At 44.8% G+C, this 17,594-nt stretch overlaps 2 protein-coding genes across 2 annotated transcripts in view; one reads left to right on the forward strand and one right to left on the reverse strand.

Moving 5' to 3' along the window:
* Positions 1-10,541, reverse strand: part of LOC100958389 (nodal modulator 1) — a 62,208-nt gene extending 51,667 nt beyond the window's left edge. The window contains exons 1-4 of the mRNA XM_003790716.3: positions 10,249-10,541; positions 6,471-6,560; positions 5,046-5,091; positions 175-275 (exon numbers count right to left, since the gene is read on the reverse strand). Coding sequence (XP_003790764.1) covers positions 175-275; positions 5,046-5,091; positions 6,471-6,560; positions 10,249-10,413 — 402 coding nt within the window. The 5' untranslated portion in view covers positions 10,414-10,541. The remainder of the gene's footprint in view (positions 1-174; positions 276-5,045; positions 5,092-6,470; positions 6,561-10,248) is intronic.
* Positions 10,542-14,090: 3,549 nt separating this feature from the next.
* ABCC6 (ATP binding cassette subfamily C member 6) overlaps positions 14,091-17,594 on the forward strand; it is a 56,123-nt gene continuing 52,619 nt past the window's right edge. Inside the window, exons 1-3 of the mRNA XM_023513855.1 lie at positions 14,091-14,229; positions 15,419-15,601; positions 17,440-17,565. Coding sequence (XP_023369623.1) covers positions 14,194-14,229; positions 15,419-15,601; positions 17,440-17,565 — 345 coding nt within the window. The 5' untranslated portion in view covers positions 14,091-14,193. The remainder of the gene's footprint in view (positions 14,230-15,418; positions 15,602-17,439; positions 17,566-17,594) is intronic.

The raw sequence follows: 17,594 nt of genomic DNA on the forward strand, positions 1-17,594 counted from the left end.
CCCACATTCTACACACAACAGGATATAGAGTTCACGGGCTCTCTTGAAGCTTACCTGTGGGTCCCCTATGGGATCAAAGCCCTCAGATCAAAGCATCCTGCTATTTTGTAAAGGCTAAGACTCAGTAGGTACTACAGAGCAAACGTAAAAAACAACAAAGCTCCAAAGCCAAACCTTTCCGTTCACAGAGAATCCTGTGAACACAAAGTTGATGTCCTCGCCCTTCGTGCAGATGTCGTTGATACCGTCCACGTAGAGTTCCACGGTCGTGGGCTCTGAGGAGGCAAAGGAAACAGTACAGGGGACAAGGATAAGCTGAGTTCTGGGATACAGTGAAATCACCCAAGTAGAACATCTCTTATTATGTGCATTAAGCTTGCATCTTATTTATTTCTGAATTCTTAGTACACATGTAAGGTTCAAAATCTAAAGGTACAAAAAGCTATGCAGGGAAAAGTCTCCCTGTCACTCCTATTCCCCCGGCCACTCCAAGGAAACCATCAGTGTTTAGAGTATAAAATAGTTTTTTGTTGTTGTTTTTGAGACAGAGTCTCAAGCTGTCACCCTAGGTAGAGTGCAGTGGCATCACAGTTCACAGCAACCTCTAACTCTTGGGCTTAAGCGATTCTTTTGCCTCAGTCTCCCAAGTAGCTGGGACTACAGGCGCCCGCCACAACACCTGGCTATTTTTTGATTGTAGTTGCCATTGTTGTTTGGCAGGCCTAGAATGGATTTGAACCTGTCAGCTCTGTTGTATGTGGCTAGCGCCCTAGCCGCTAAGCTACAGGCACCAAGCCTATAAAATAGTTTTAAAACAGTCTTTCAGCGGAATTATATCACAGAGTCCCAGTGAAAATTCAGTGGGCACAAAATAATTTTATTTACTGAATGCTCTCCACAAACCAAGCACAGAACTGAGTGCATTTAATTCTATTACCTTAAAAGGTAGTAGACCAGGCATGGTGGCTCACACTTGTAATCCTAGCACTCTGGGAGGCTAAGATGGATGGATCGCTTGAGCTCAAGAGTTCAAGACCAGCCTGAGTAAGAGTGAGACCCCTGTCTACTAAAAATAAAAAACTGAGGCAAGATGATCGCTTGAGTCCAAGAGTTTGAGGTTGCTATGAGCTATGACACCACAGCATTCTACCCAAGGTGACAGTGAGACTTGGTCTCAAAAAAGATAAAAAAAAGAAGTAGGTAATAGCATTTGCAGTTTATCAAGAGGTAAATTGAGGCATGGAAAGGTTAAAGGATCTCCCAAGGTCACAGAGCTTGTGAGTGACAGAGCCCCAATTTAACCCCAAACATCTGGCTCCAGAGATGTCCCCTGACCAAGTACCTGAGTTCCATGATTCCTGCGACATTAAACCAAGGCCACAAACTCTGATGCTACAGCAGCCACATGGGTGCAAAGAGAGCAGAACAGGCCAAGTGAGGACCATGCCAACTGAAATGGGGCGGCTGCTACTCAACTCTGCCATGTGGCCCGTGGGGGCAGGAGCTTCCTACTTCTCAGAAAAATTTGGAGTTTATGTACCATCTACTAATTTTTCAATATTAGCAGTTAACTCCAGTTTTCTTAAAACTGTAGAATTCCTCATAATAGGGGTTAACACTGAATTTTTAAAAGGATAGGTAAAATGAGGAATAAGCAAAAAAAATGTTTAAACCATGAGATTTTCAGGTAAAATGGAGAATTTTACAAACACACACACAAGGAAGTTTCCAATAAAAAAAAAATGGGTGAAAGACGTGAATAGCCATTTCACAAAAGAGGCCATCCAATAGCAAATAAACATACATATATAAAAAAAAGTATTCAACCTCACTGGCCATGAGAGAAATGTAAATCACGATTGTACGGAGATACTACTACACCCCCACCTGTAAAGCTGAAATGAAAAGTCAGACCAAGTATTGGTGAGGATACAGAACAACTGAAACTCTTTTACAGAGCATAAATTGGAAGATCTACTTTGAATGTTCAGAAATATCTGCTAGAACTCAGCATATGTAAATTCTGTTGCCTAGTAATTTCTCCCCTGGTAACAAAAATGCAAATAAATGTATACAAAAGCATTATTCAAGAATGTTTACACCCACATCACAAAATCTCAATACTGCAGATACTGGCGTGGATATGGAGAGAAAGGAACACTTTACACTGCTGGTGGGACTGCAAACTAATACAACCTTTTTGGAAGGAAGTATGGAGAACCCTCAAAGAACTCAAGCTAGATCTCCCATTTGCTCCTAAAATCCCATTACTGGGCATCTACCCAAAAGAAAAAAAATCACTTTACCATAAGGACACTTACACTAGACTGTTTATCGCAGCTCAATTTACAATCACCAAAATGTGAAAACAGCCTAAATGCCCACCAACCCAGGAATGGATTAACAAGCTATGGTGTATGTATACCATATTATTCAGCCATTAAAAAGATGGAGACTTTATATCCTCTGTATTAACTTGGATGGAAGTGGAACACATTATTCTTAGTAAAGCATCACAAGAATGGAGGAGCATACGATGCAGTGTCCGTAGCTCAATGGTTAGGGTGCTGGCCACATACACTGGAGCTGGAAGGTTGGAACCCAGCCCAGGCCAGCTAAACAACAATGACAACTTCAACAAAAAAATAGCTGGGTGTTGTGGTGGGTGCCTGTAGTCCCAGCTACTTGGAAGGCTGAGGCAAGAGAATTGCTTAAGCCCAGGAGTTTGAGGTTGCTGTGAGCTGTGATGCCATAGCACTCTACCCAGGGCAACATAGTAAAACTGCCCCCCCCCCAAAAAAAGAATGGAGAAGCATGAATCCTATGTACTCAATTTTGATATGAGGACAATTAATGACCTAGTACACAGTGTGGGGGAGAGTGAGGGGTGGGGAAGGGGAGAGCAGAGCAGAGAGAGAGGAGAGGGGAGTGGGGGAAAGGAAGAGCAGAGAGAGGGAAGGAGGGAGGGGGATGGGGTCTTGGTGTATGACACAACTTTTGGGGGCAAGACACAATTATAAGAGGGACTTTACCAAACAAATGCAATCAGTGTAACCTGATTTCTTGTACCCTCAATGAATCCCCAACAATTGAAAAAAAAAACGTTTACAGAAGCACTATTCTTAGTGGCCAAAATCAGAAAGAAAATGTACATCAACAGTAGATTCAATAATCATTTTACAGTTACACATTAGAAGTCTGTACAGCAAAGAAAATGAACTAGAGCTGCATATAATACAGATGATTCTCATGACTTGAGAAAGAAACCAGATACAAATAAAGCACCTAGTATAATTTCATTTAAATGAAGTGCAAAATGGACAAATTGAATGTATAATTTTAGACAGTGAGTGGGCTGGTTGCCTGGGGCGTGGGGCAGCCTGGCTAATGAGCACCTGGGCTGGGGCACTTCAGGGATACGGGTAAACTACCATCTCACTGCCTGGGTGGCTACATGGGTGTGTTCACTTTGTGAAAATTCATCAAGTGATACTCTTGCACTCAGTCTACTCTACTGAAAGTATAATTCAATAAAAAGGCTTATCAAAAGAAAAAGCACCAGCAGGAGGCAAAGGGCTCAAAGAAAACACTCCCCCAAGCTGTCAGTTTGCAACCTCTGACCATTAGTTGGGCTGGATTCCCCTCCTGTTTTCTGGAATGTACCAGCCAGGTGTCCCCTAACTACAAACCAAAAAGAGCTGATCTTACAGAGCCAAATGAGCTGGCAGCTACCTGAGCTTCACTTTACCCTTTGGGATGGTAAGGACTAAACTCTTCCTCATCTAACACACAAGCAAGCCTAATATGAACAACTCTGGCCTACTCCTCTCCCCAAACTGTGAACTGGGGTGCCCTCTACCCACTCTACCAAAGCATCAGGAGTCTCTCCTCTTCAAAAACAGTGTCTCGTCTCATGCCAGTAATCCTAGCACTCTGAGAGGCCAAAGTGGGTGGATCACCTGAGCTCAGGAGTTTGAGGTTGCTATGAGCTAAGATACCACGGCACCCCACTGAGAGTGACCAGGTAAGACTCTATCTCAAAAAAAAAATACTCTCTTCCAATCCAACCCCATTCCTACCTCTCCAACTCTGCTAGAAGGCAACTGCATCATGGAATTTTTGAGCTTTCGTTTGTCCAGAAGGGCTCAGAAGGGCTGTTTCTAAGTACTGACTGCTTGCCAATTATGTGCTAGTTCTAATGAACACTTAACACATTAATCCTCTGTGTGCCCCGTGGGAAGGGACTGTAACTACCCTGAGTTTGCAGTGCAGAGACAGGCTCACACAGGGGATGCAACTTGCCCAAGGTGGCATATAACTTGGGTGAGGCCTAAGGTTGCCAGATCTTCTCATTTCTGGATTGTTACGTCAAATCTCATAATGTTTAAATGTTAAATTCCGTTAAAACAAAACCAAAAAAATCAGAGGGGGCTAAAAACGTAGCTGTCCTGGGGCTTAGCACCTATAGCGCAGCAGCTGGGGTGCCAGCCACATACACCAGGGCTAGCAGGTTCCAGCCCAGCCGGGGCCTGCCACACAACAATGACAACTACAACAAAAAGACAGCTGGGCGTTGTTGCAGGCAGCTGTAGTCCCAGCTACTTGGGAGGCTGAAGCAAGAGAACTGCTTAAGCCATTAGTTTCAGCTTCTGTAAGCGGTGACACCACGGCACTGTATCAAGAGGACATAGTGAGACATTGTCTCAAAAAAAAAAGTAGCTGTCCTGGGACCTGAACAAAGACCCCACTCTGATTTCCATACTATCTCCTGCCAGGTATTGAGTGAAATTGCAAAGGCAAAGTTTGCAAAAAGAGGTCCAACAAAAGATGCCTAGTTTTAAAAGATGACACAAAACCTTAAGGAAGACTAAGATAAATTCAAACTACTCCAAAGTGACCAGGAGAGAAAAAAACACAAAAACCTTCTTCCACACTAGAAACGACCCTTAATATTTTAACAGTCCATGTGCTCTGCCGATCTAAATTAACACTGGACACATAATCTAATCCCTTACAAAGTATGTCTAGTGATTCAGTTAACTTACCAAAACTCCACCCTAGGGGAGGCTCAATCTTCAGAATAAAATCCCCCTAGAAGGAAAAAAGAAAATGAAATTTACAGGACCGAGAACTGATGACCCTGGTTTAATTTAGCTTACTGCTACCTCTTAATCTAAAATTTCTACACCTGAAATGAAATTCTAAGAGTAAGCAGTATTCTTGGTAGCAAGTTCCTTGATGACCTTCAGATACTTCAAGCTGAAGCTGAACGCCAGAAGTTTCCATCCAAATGAGAGGCTCTCAACTGTATGAAAGGGTTGCAGCATTAGGAAGGTTGAGAACCACTGATCTAAACAATCAAAGTCAGTGCTGAAGCCCATCCTTGAGTTTTAAAGACACTGTATTCAGCTACTCACTGTCTTCTGATACCAAACATACCATTAACCGAGTCTCCTGTTAATGCCACACAGGCCTACAGTTGCAAGGGTTAGCACATAGCTTTACGAATGAAAGTCAGTTCTTAAAACTAGACTTTAATCAACGCTGGTTTCTTGACATAGATATTGTTAAAAAATAAACAAATGGATCTCAAGACCCAGCTAATCCACCCCTAGAAATCAATCCTATGCAACATTCACAAAGACATAAATTCAAGAATATTATTTCCCACTGTAGTTTGAGTCTAACTCTGACACACTGTGCAGCCATTAAAAAGAGGGCAGATCTAGATAAGCTGATGCTAAAAGCACACAAAGGAAAAACTCAAACGTACCTAAGGTAACGAGAGCAGTATCACATGGGAAAAAAAGAAATCGCGGAATAATTCCTATTACTGATTCCAAAATCAAAACTATGTATACTATTTCTGCAACTTCCTATAAATCTACATTCAAATATATCTGAATAACTATAAGCAGAAACCAATCTGTTAGGATGTACACTAAAATTTTTATCAAACGGTATCTCTACAGGGGAAATGAAATTAGAGGGAAAGGGGACAAATTGACTTCATATCTTTCTAGAGACATTGATTTTTTTTTTCATGAAGCTCATGAATTCACATATTACTTGTACAACATTTTAAACAATATTTAAGTTGCTTAAAAGTACAGGGTTCTATTAAATCAGTTCTCAGCCCCGGCGCTAGTGCCATTTGGGCTGTCCTGTGCTTCTGCCTGGCTTCTCTCACTGCGTAACTCCAGCACCCTGCCACCACTGTCACAACCAAAAATGTCTCCAGACATTGCCAAATGACCCTGGAATGTGGAAGGCCACTATATTCAATCGAACCAGTTTTTAAGTTGTTTCCCTCAAAGTGTAGCTAAGATTGCCATGTTCCACCAATAATTTACGAAATGGATGAGCCCTTGCTAGCGTGGGAAAGGTCACAGTGCAGCCTTCTGGGGCACGCCAGCTACTTCCCATCATAAAAGGCAAGCAATAAAGACTAAAGGGCCCTCTCCTCTTACCTTATCATACAAAGGGATCATAAAGTAACCATTATTAGGGGCACAGTCGGTCTGGTATTTCAAAGTCCCATGCTTGGTGTACAACTTTATCTGGAAAAGAAGAAAAGAGAAGCCATAATAACACCTTTGAAAATTAACTACATACCTTCACTTGCACATGCTCAAGGTGCATTTGCTGAGCGTCTGCTACAAAGCTACAGGACAGAGCGCCCCACAGAGGGAAATAAGACAGTCTCCCCCAAAGAGTAGGATTCAATATTTTTCTAGTTAGAAACTACCCGCCCTAAAAGTCTTATTTTTTGGCTGGACAAGCTGGCTCGTGCCAGTAATCCTAGCACTCTGGGAGGCCGAGGCAGGTAAAGAGCTTGAACTCACCAGTTCGAGACCAGCCTAAGCAAAAGCGAGATCCCATCTCTACTAAAAGTAGAAAAACTGAGGCAAGAAGATCACTTGAGCCCAAGAGTTGGAGGTTGCTATGAGCTATGACGCCTCAGCACTCTACCCAGGGCAACAGCTTGAGACTGTCTCAGAAAAAAAAAAAAAAGTCTTATTTTTTAATGCTTTTCTATTTATATTAGTGGCTGTCTCTAGGTTGTTCATATAAGTTTCTGGGTCTAAAACAAATTTTCAAACTTCGCTATTAGTAAGGTGCTTATTAAAAGGCAGATCCTCAGGCCCACCTCTGTTTCTCAACTAGAAGGCCTAGGAAGAGCGCCAGGAATCTGCATTCTTAACTCCAAATAATTTCAAATGCTTGGAGGGACATTCATCTGGAAACTTAATTTCCTTTTTAATTTCATTTTCAGAAATAACAGGCCAAAAGGACCATTAACCTATGTCCTCTCCTCATGGACTCTCTAAAACTCCTGCATCCTGAGCGTTACCAGACACAAACTGCTAATCCAGTAAGATGCTCAAGCAGTATCTGGGTCTTCCATGTGCTGTAAATGGTCAAGGCATTTACCCTCCTGAGGGTTCAGGTTCTTCATAGTTAGGAAGAGAGTCACTCCCCTTCATGGGGGCTGTACAGATTCTCATCAAAGTATAGTAAGTACACACATACACAGTATGGACTTGGGGGAAAAAAGCAGTTTATAGTACTATTGATATTTAGTTTTTCTCTGAAAAAAAAGGCAACTTGGTATAATTGGCAAGGCACAGACTAGGTTCAAGGAACATTCCCCAACCTTACCAGCATGGCTCAACCACTCTGAGCCTCGGTTGCCACATCTGTGAAAGGAAGCAGTTGGGTCTGATGATGCCTCATCTCTAAAAGGTCAGTGCTCTGTGCCCATGATACAGAAATGACAGAGTCGAATCTTACCAGCTAATAAGATGTACAAAGTGACAAACTCACAACATGAAGACAAACTCCCATCCTGGGAAGGGAACAATATGAAATAATGCACAGGCTGTAAGCAGTGAGAAGTGCTTACACTCCACAGCACCTGGGATAGTGTCTCGTTTACCCTAAGAACTCAATATTTACTCAGTGAATTTCTGGTCATAAAGGAATTCAGATGCATGCATTTAAAGCAGGGATGAGACAGCCACCGATCTACAAGGGTTAGAGGCAATGTCAAAGGACTTTCATCCAAAAGGATGGCATCATATGCAACCCAAGTCAAGTTTTGCTCCCCCAAGAATCAGCTGGTTTCCCAGAAAAATAACCCAATTTTTACTTTGAAATTAGCAACGAATATAATTTTTCTTTTCAACAGTAAGGTCACTGTCAAAGAACAGATTGGTTTTGTCCGTTGTGTTCCCTGAACTGCTATATCCTCATCTGGGACAAGGCTTCAGTATCAGCAAGGGCTCAATAAGTAGCTGCTGACTGAACAAAGATTATAAAACACCCAGGAGGGAAAAAGGCTGGACAGGAGTGAAGGCTGGACAGAAAACACAGTCAACAAAGGACTGTGAAATATCTTGAGCATTTCTGTTTCTTTCATAAAATACACATCAGGACACAGGATGGCAATATAAATCTATATCAACATTACATTCATGAAATGTCTGATTTCATAATCAGAAATTAGGAAATTATGAGTGTTTCAAATCATCTAGACAGGCAGCCCTGCAAGGAACACACTTCATAATAGGTCACAAAATCTACTCTCTGCTCTAGAGGTCACTACTAATACTAGGGGTGGGGGATGCCCACATCTTTCCCTTCCTTCCAGAACCCCAGAAAATGACAAGTTACAATAAGCCTTTCAAGGCAGCTTCTGAAATGCCCTGTGCTCGCACACTGAAAAGGCAACCCCAGGAGGAAGCATGGGCAGCCAGCAGATCCTAGGAGGCTGGCTGCTGCCAATGGGTAGATTCATTCAATGCCCAATCTCTTAAGACCAAGTAAGAAGGCAGCAGACAAGGGGGCCCTGAAGATGGTCATTGATTCTCTTCTTTAGGAAGAGAAGCGCTGAGTTCAGCTGTTTCTCTTCCAGTACCATCCTACAGGTACAAAAACTGGGTCTTGGAGTAAAGCCAGATCAAAGAGCTACAGCGTGTAGAATTAACTTCTTACCCCTCCTCCAATCCTCAGAGACACACTTTGCAAAACAAGAGCCGTCAGCCTCCCCTGCCAGCCAGCAGCAGTGTTCTTGGCCTTTCCGGTCTGATTCCCCAGTTCCTTCTCTTTGCCATTTCCCCATCTCTTTATTTTCTTTCAAATTACCTCCCTGGTACCTATTCTTCATACCTCTTCCACTTCCCTTCCCTTCTCCTGCCCCATCCTCAATCCCCTCCCAAAGAGATGCAGGTCTCCCACAGGTCCCCTCCCATTTACCTTTCACAAGTTAATCTCTAACTTCATCCATGCCCCCTTCCTCTTTACAGAAGCTTTCTAGGGCACAATTCCACTGAGCTGATAAAAATTTAATAGGACTTTACAACTTAATTTTTAAAAACGTCTACACAAATCTCTAGGGTAATTCAAGGAAATCAGGGCACCTGACAACTCTCCATTTTCAGAGAAAAAATAGTGTGGGAGGGAGAGAAGAAGAGAAATAAAAATACAGAAATTCAGGCCCCAGAGATTCCAATACTGATCCACTGGGTCTGGATCTAAGAGATGAGAATCAATACTCGTTAAAGACATCCCTGTGGGTTGGGCGCCATGGCTCACAGCTGTAAACCCAGCATTTGGGGAGGCCAAGGAGGCCAAGAGTTTGAGACTAGCCTGGACTACAAGGTGAGGCCTCATACTTATGAAAATTTTTAAACATTAGCCAGTGTGGTGGTGCACACCTTTAGTCCCAGCTTGGGGATGCAGTGAGCTAGCTATACGACTGCGCCAATGCACTCTAGCCTGGGCACAGAGAGACACTGAACAAAGAAAAAAGAAAGAAAAAGAAAACCAAAACAAAAGCACCTCAGGGCTTTGGAGAAGCAATGGATTAGAACTTTGGGGCCGTTCTGGGTTGTGGGGTTTGGAAGATAGATATGTGGTTTCTCGGTTCTGGAATATGAGTTGGGGAGCTCTGAGTTTCAGGGGCTCCGGTTCTGAGAGATCTGTGGTCTGGCTTGTGAGGATCTGGAGTCCGGGTTTTGAAGACTCTGGGGCCTGACACTCCCCAGTCCGCAGCCGACCCCACGACAAGAAACTCCCCTCTCGCGCGGCTGGGGAGGGGTGTGGAGAGTCCGCGGAAAGCAGAGCCTTCAAACAGGAGAAGATTCCTAGAGCCCGGAGTCAGAGGAGAGACCCACGCGGCCCAGAGAGGCTGAGCGACTTGCCGAGGGTCACACCGCGAGGCTGGGCCCCGGGGCGGGCGCTCACCTCGATGAGCGAGTAGTTAATCTCCACGTCCGACTTCACGAAGCCCCCGCAGCCCACCACGATGTCCTCCGAGCCACACGCCGGCCCCACGCCGATCATTAGCAGCACCACCGCCGCGGCGACCGCCGCGGACCCGGGCAGCCCAGCGCCCCGGCTCACCCGCATGGCCCGGCCTCCCGCTGCTGAACCCTCAGCAGGCCCCAGCGGTCCCGCCCCTCACACAGCCCGGGGCCGGATCCTTCCTCCCCTGCGGCCGGCTGACAGCCCAGGCCCCGCCCACCACCACCTTGCCGCGCATGCGTATACCCACCCTACGCCCACACTCCAGAAAAGATAACTATGGCGCATGCTCGGCAATGAACTAAACCCATTTGTGCCCTCTGGAGGACCGGAGGACTCCGCGCACCATCTGGCAGGTGCAACGCAAGGTGCTTGAAGTCCAAAGTTGAATTCTACTTAAAAATTCAGTATCACAGCTGAAAAAGATCTGAGACTTCGTTAACTTTGTTGAGGAAGTATACAACAACTTCCTCAAATCTTTTTGGCCCACATATTTCACAAGTAAAATATGTTTTCTCAAAAAACCTTCAGGAATTTGTGTAAGTTGGTGAATTTTTCCGTGATAAATGATCAATAAGTTTTTTAAGCAAAACACATATGTTAAGTTTAGCATGTTAAAAAAGGCATTTAAACTTTATTTTAATCTTAACTCTAATAACACGTGTACAGAAACAAATTTTGATGAGTTTTTCCCCCCAAGCAAAAGTTTTGGGCAGTTCTCTTTGAAGTAACTCTGTGAAATGAAGATGATTTGTCTGAAAATAAGTTCAAATATTGGCATGTTGCATTTTGTCCCAAGGTGGATAACATAAGTGTTAACTACCAGTCACCACATCAAAATACACAAAATGTTGCTTTTCTGGCCTGATACGTGGAATTCTTCAATGCTGCTCTTAAAAATATAGTGCTGTATTTTGGCTTAGCTCCTGTAGCTCAGTGGCTAAGGCATCAGCCACATACACCAGAGCTGGTTCAAAACCAGCCCGGGCCTGCCAAACAACAATGACAACTGTAACAACAACAACAACAAAATAGCCGGGCATTGTGATGGGAGCCTGTACTCCCAGCTACTTGGGAGGATGAGGCAAGAGAATCATTTAAGCCCAAGAGTTTGAGTTTGCTGTGAGCTGTGATGCCAGAGCCCTCTACCCAGGGCGACATAGTGAGACTCTGTCTCAAAAAAAAAAAAAAAAGTGCTTTATTTTGATAGTTCTTATATTTTGTTTCTAAATGACAAGGTAAAACAAGAAAAACTTACCACTGAGATTTACTGTTGCGGTGAAAACTTAAGCTATATACAACTAGGTATCTCAAGTCAAACTGCAGGATAGTCACAACGTTCACAGTCAATGTATCACAAGGAATGATACCTTGACTCCAAGGTCACAATTGTGAGTGAATCTGATTTAAGTTTTTCACTCAGAAAACATCACTCAAATATAGTTATAAAGTTATTCAGTTATAAAAAGAAACTATAATTAGCCTATGGGGGTGTAATTTATAACCACAATTGAAATAGATGTCTTTTAGTCAAATCACTAGGGAATTGACTAGTACTAACCTACAGAAACTTCTTATCTTATAGAATGAGAAGCTGAGGCTCAGAAAAGAGAAGAAATGTGTCTAGGACTCTCTGTATGAGGCTTTAGGCTGTTCAGAGAGCTAGAAATTAGGAGTTAGGACTTCCAAGTCCTGTTCTTAGGTTACCCCAACTGATTTCCTCTGTGTTCCTCCTAACTTCCTAACTAGCCCTTCAAATTCATCTTCAAATATACAAAGAAATAAAGCACCAGGACCTTGGCAACGCCGATTTGGGGGGAGGGGGGAAGGGAAGTGGCTTTAGCCTTCCCCAAATTTCCACTAGCCTCCACCAAAAGTACCTCAAATAAACAAACATGATTTAAATGGAAACAGTACGCCTGCCACACTCAGCTTCAAAATAAATCCCTGGGGTCTTTATGTCCTGGCTCCTCCGGATGACTCAGACAGGAAGACAGCTTTAGAGGTCCTTCTGGGACCCCAGACATGAATTGGGGAGATTCCAAAAGACTGGGGAAAACAAGGCTGAGGAAACACGTGCTGTGGGAGCCTTGCCGAAAGCACCAGGAGAGCAGGAAGAGAAGACCTGCAGAGGTAACAGGGCAACGTGGAGAGTGCAGACTGTTCCATTCCTCCCCAAGCTGAGCACCTGTGCTTGTCTGAAAGGGCTGAGTTTTTTCATCTTATCTTGTTTATTTTATTATTTTTTATCTTTTTTTTTTTTTTTTTGGTGACTAAGTCTCAAGCTGTTGCCCTGGGTAGAGTGCCATGGTGTCTTAGCTCAGAGCAACCTACAATTCTTGGAGCTCAAGCTATCCTCTTGCTTCAGTTTTTCTATTTTAGTAGATACTGGGTCTCCCTTTTGCTCAGGCTAGTCTTGAACTTGTGAGCTAAGGCAATCCACCGGCCTCAGGATTACAGGCTTGAGCCACGGAGCCAGCTTTCATTCCTATCCTGAAAAGAATACATGTTCACTGCAACATGAAAGAAACAGGAAATGAGCTGGTGGCAGTAGCTCATGCCTATAATCCTAGCAAGGCCTAGGAAGGTGGAAACCAGCCTGAGCAAAAGCAAGATACCCGCCCCCATCTCTAAAAATAGCTGGGCACTGTGACAGGGCCTATAGTCCCAGCTACTTGGGAGGCTGAGGCAAGAGAATGACTTGAGCCCAAGAGTTTGAGGTTGCCGTTGAGCTATGAGGCCAAGGCACTCTACCCAGAGAGACAAAGCAAGACTCAGTCTCAAAAAAAGAGAAAGAAAGAGGGCAGTGCCTGTGGCTCAAAGGAGTAGGGCGCCTGCCCCATATGCTGGAGGTGGTGGGTTCAAACCCAGCCCTGGCACAAACTGCAAAAAAAAGGGACAGGGAAGAAAATTGAAATTCTTCCCCATGATCACTGCTTTAGGACATTTCCATCTTTTTATCTATGCACATATAGTGATGTTGATTTCTTGGTTTCTAAGCAGCAGCTCCTGGGACTCTGACAGAAGACACATTCTTTGCTTTAAGACCTGACAGAGAAGGTAAGTGCCCTGACTTCCTTCCCTCCTTCTCCCCATTTAGGCATATGGCATATTCTTTTCCTTTCTTTTCTTTTTTCCTTTCTTTTTTTAATATAGCCTATTTTTTTACCTACTGTTTTTTAGTGACCATCTTTCCATAGTAATATACCCTCTCCTTCCATAATAATATATGTGTGCAATGGCCTTTTAAACCTCTAATGCAATGGCAATGGCATTAGTAACCCACAGGACTAAACAGTAATAGTAATGATAATTGCTGACTCTTAGGGAACATTTACCGTGCTGTGCTGTGCTAACCTCTTCATAACCTTGCAAATTCTTCCCACCACCCCAGAAGTAGACAAGGTCCCAGTGAAGAACTTGCCTGATAACCTCCACCTATAGGCCTTGATCAGGCGCTCTCCCGAGGTAGGACCCTTAGGCCATCCATCGCCAGGTTTCCTCGTTAGAAAACGGTGCACACCCCTTGGGTTCTTTGATCAGGATAAATTCCTAGAATTACTGGATCCAAAGTGTTCAGGTACTTTGGGGTGACACTTGTTGCAGGGGGCAGAAGGGAAATATGAGGGTGCTATTGCACTTTCGGGGGTTCCAGTATCCAATTCCCCGACACCACCCCCCAACCTCACCTCATTTAACCCCTCGTCGCCCCACCCCCGCCGCGCGCCTGAACCTTGCCCAGAGCCTAGCAAACCTGGATCTCAAATCCCGGCCCGATCTGCCCTGACCCGTCACTTCCCCGGCCTGGAGCGCCGCGGAGGAGGCTGTCCAGGGATTGAGCGACAGAGCCACGCTAGGACCACCGGACCAAACAGACTACGCCCGATGGCCGCGCCGGGCGAGCTCTGCGCGGGGCCGGGGGTGAGTGCCCCACTCCCTCCACACGCTGCTTTTCCAGGCGCAGTTTGGCCACAGATCTCTAGGGCTGGGCTGCGGGTACTGGGGAGAGAAGAGATTCCTCCGCCCCAATTCCTGGCCCTGGGAAGCTGCTAAGGCCCCTCACAGAGTCCAGCACTATTTAAAGGACCTCCAGCTACTGGGGGCTTTGACCCTAATCCGCATAAAACTAGTGGGTCCTCCAGCCCCTTCCCACCCCCAGAGAGTCCCATCAGAGCTCCTGGATTCCCTGCCTCTGTGTTCCTCTCCTACCTGGGCTCTCAGCAAAGGAATCTAAGGGGAATCTAGGGAATTCATGGATCTAGGTAGGGGTTGCAAAGTGGGGCGGGGAAGCCAGACAGGTAAGGCAATGACAGCCGAGGTTAACAGGGTGTCTGCTCTGTGTCCACATGGTGTTGTGTGCTTGGCTGCTGTTACCCCTTTCAGTACACATACATCCCTTGGAGGGAGATTCTGTTATTATTTCCTTTTTCAGGGAAGTTAAAGTGTACACATTTGGTGAGTGGTGAAACCAGAGGAGTAAAAATACACTGATGAGAGAACTGGAGAGGCCACGTCCACTAAAATTCAAATTTCTCCCAGGGTTAGTTAGGGTTAGGGTTAGACCTGCTGAGATAAAAATCAGATAAACAACACCAGAAGAACCAGCTTTCAGATCAGATGGCCCTGGGTCACAGTCAGCTCTGCCACTCTATACTTGTGTGGGCCTGGAGGAGACAGTTCCTTCTCAGTGCCTCAGTTTTCTGGTCTGTGAAATGAGGACAGCAGCACCTACCTCCACGAGTTGTTATAAGGATTAACAGACAGTCTGTGCCTAGCAGTCATTAAGAAGCCAGGTCTGTTAGGCTCCAAGACCCACCCCCCTGGGTTCAAATCCAAGCACCACCACTTCCCAGCTGAGTGATATTTGTCAAGTTACTCAACCTCTCTGGGCCTCAGCTTTCTTATCTGCCTAGTCAGTATGATAATTGCATCTACATCATAGGATTGATGTTAGGATGAAAGGAGTTGAGAACAATTAGGCATTATAAAGAGTAGTTAGCACAATTGTGCGTAAATGTTAGGGAAATAGAAAGTTGCCTAGACTCCTGGGCAGGTGTGTTTGGAACCCCTGTGTCGTACTGTCATAAGGGTCTCCTTGGTATTCCCTCAGGTCTGGAACCAGACAGAGCCCGAACCTGCTGCTGCCAGCCTGCTGAACCTATGCTTCCTGAGAACAGCTGGGGTCTGGGTGCCCCCCCTGTACCTCTGGGCCCTTGGCCCTATCTACCTCTTCTACCTCCACCGCCATGGCAGGGGCTACATCCAGATGTCTCCCCTCTTCAAAGCCAAAATGGTAGCTACCACCCCTGGGAGCCTGGAACTGGACAATGTGGTGAGGGGACAGGCTGGAACCCAGCAGAGACCCAAAGTAGACACTCCTCCTATCAGGGAGCTCACAAGATGGAGATAAAAAGAGAACCTGTTAATCAAACAGAGCAATTCTAGAAAGGCTGCAGAACAGATTTTATATGAAAATCCAGGCATGAACAAACATTCACAGGTACCATAACCCGGCACTTCCCAGTATGCCGGTGAGGTACACAGGGTGACTTTAGGATCACACTAAGATGAACTTATTTTGAAATAAGGCATTCATTTCTATGTTTCTCCACTGGCAGTATTATAGAACAGTTTTTACAATTGCTCCATGGATTTATTTGGGTATATTAGACAGTCACTGGCATTCCAACTGGGAACATTTCCATTCATAAATCCTCTTTTCCTCTAGACTCCTACCAGAATGTTCTTCAAAATGCCTTCTTCCCTACACCATTTTAACTTTTGCATTATTGCCTACCACTTCTCTGGGGGGGACAAACTTAAAGAGCCAGGTAGTTACATAGTATTTGAGGGTTTGTGAGCCAGGTGGTCTCCCTTCCAAGAACTCAATTCTGCCATTGCAGCATGAAAACCACCTTAGACAGTAGCAGGACTGTGTTTCAATAAAACTTTATTTATAGTCACTGAAATTTGTATTTTGTGTAACTTCATGTGTCACAACATATGTTTCTTTTGTTTTTTTTTCTTTTCAGTGATTGAAAAGTGTAAAATCATCTCTGGCCCACAGGCCATACAAAAATAGGCAGCAGGCCAAACTTGGCCTACAAGCTGTAGTTGGTCAGACTCTGCTTTAAACCCACAGATACTTTCAACACTTCCTCCATCGTTCCTTCCTGTGACCTTCTCTCTGGCACATGCATGCTCTCTCACTTGCTTGCTTTTTCTTACTCAAAAGAGACACCAGTACATATTAGAGAGACCCTAAAACAGTGTTTCTCAACCTTTATCTCATGACACACTTGAACCTAGAGTTGAACTTCTGTGGCACACTTAAACTATGTTGATCAAAGAACAGAGTAAAAAAAGAATATCCTTACTGCTTTGAACTTCTCTTAAAAATAATTTAATTAATGATCTTTAAATTTTTTATTGGCTCAGCACCTGTGGCTCAAGTGGCTAAGGCGCCAGCCACGTACACCCAAGGTGGCAGGTTCAAATCCAGCCTGGGCCTGCCAAACAACAATGACGGCTGCAACCAAAAAATAGCCAGGCGTTGTGGTGGGCGCCTGTGGTCCCAGCTACTCAGGAGGCGGAGGCAGGAGACTTGCTTGAGCCCAGAAGTTGGAGGTTGCTGTGAGCTGTGATGCCAGGGGGACAGCTTGAGGCTCTGTCTCAAACAAAAAAAGAAATTTTTTTCATGGCACTCTAACTGAAAATCACTGCCCTAGAAACTTATTATCCCAACCAGAGAGTTTCTCCTTGATTTAATAGCAGGACTGAAAACGTAGAGTCTAGCTTTTTCACCTGGTGAGTAAATCTCACTGCCTGCTATTTCCACATACCTCACACTGTGTGTGCTCTATTAGAGTATCTCCTGCATTGTAGAGAACACTGGGTTGGCTGGAGTCCTTGTTGAGCATTATTTATACGATAGTTACAGGTCAGGGTTGATCTGCAGGGCCCCTCACGCATTCTTCACATTGGCACATTGACAACTTGTGGCATTGGTTCCAGACAGGGTCCCAGTTGGGATGTTCCAGAACTACCATCTGATTGGACTCAGGGTCGCCCTTTGATTTGCTGCCACTTTTGTCGCTACCCCCCCGGCCTTATCAAAGCCTGTCTCCGCAGGTGCTCGGGTTCACCCTCATAGTCCTGTGCACCTGCAGCGTGTCTGTCGCTCTCTGGAAAATCCAGCGAGGAACCCCCGAAGCCCCGGAATTCCTCATCCACCCTACAGTGTGGCTCACCACAATGGTAATGACGTCCTCAGATTGGAGTCTGGC

This window comes from Otolemur garnettii, unplaced genomic scaffold (assembly GCF_000181295.1).
Source record: "Otolemur garnettii isolate 467f Iridium unplaced genomic scaffold, OtoGar3 scaffold00044, whole genome shotgun sequence".
Lineage (NCBI taxonomy): Eukaryota > Metazoa > Chordata > Mammalia > Primates > Galagidae > Otolemur > Otolemur garnettii.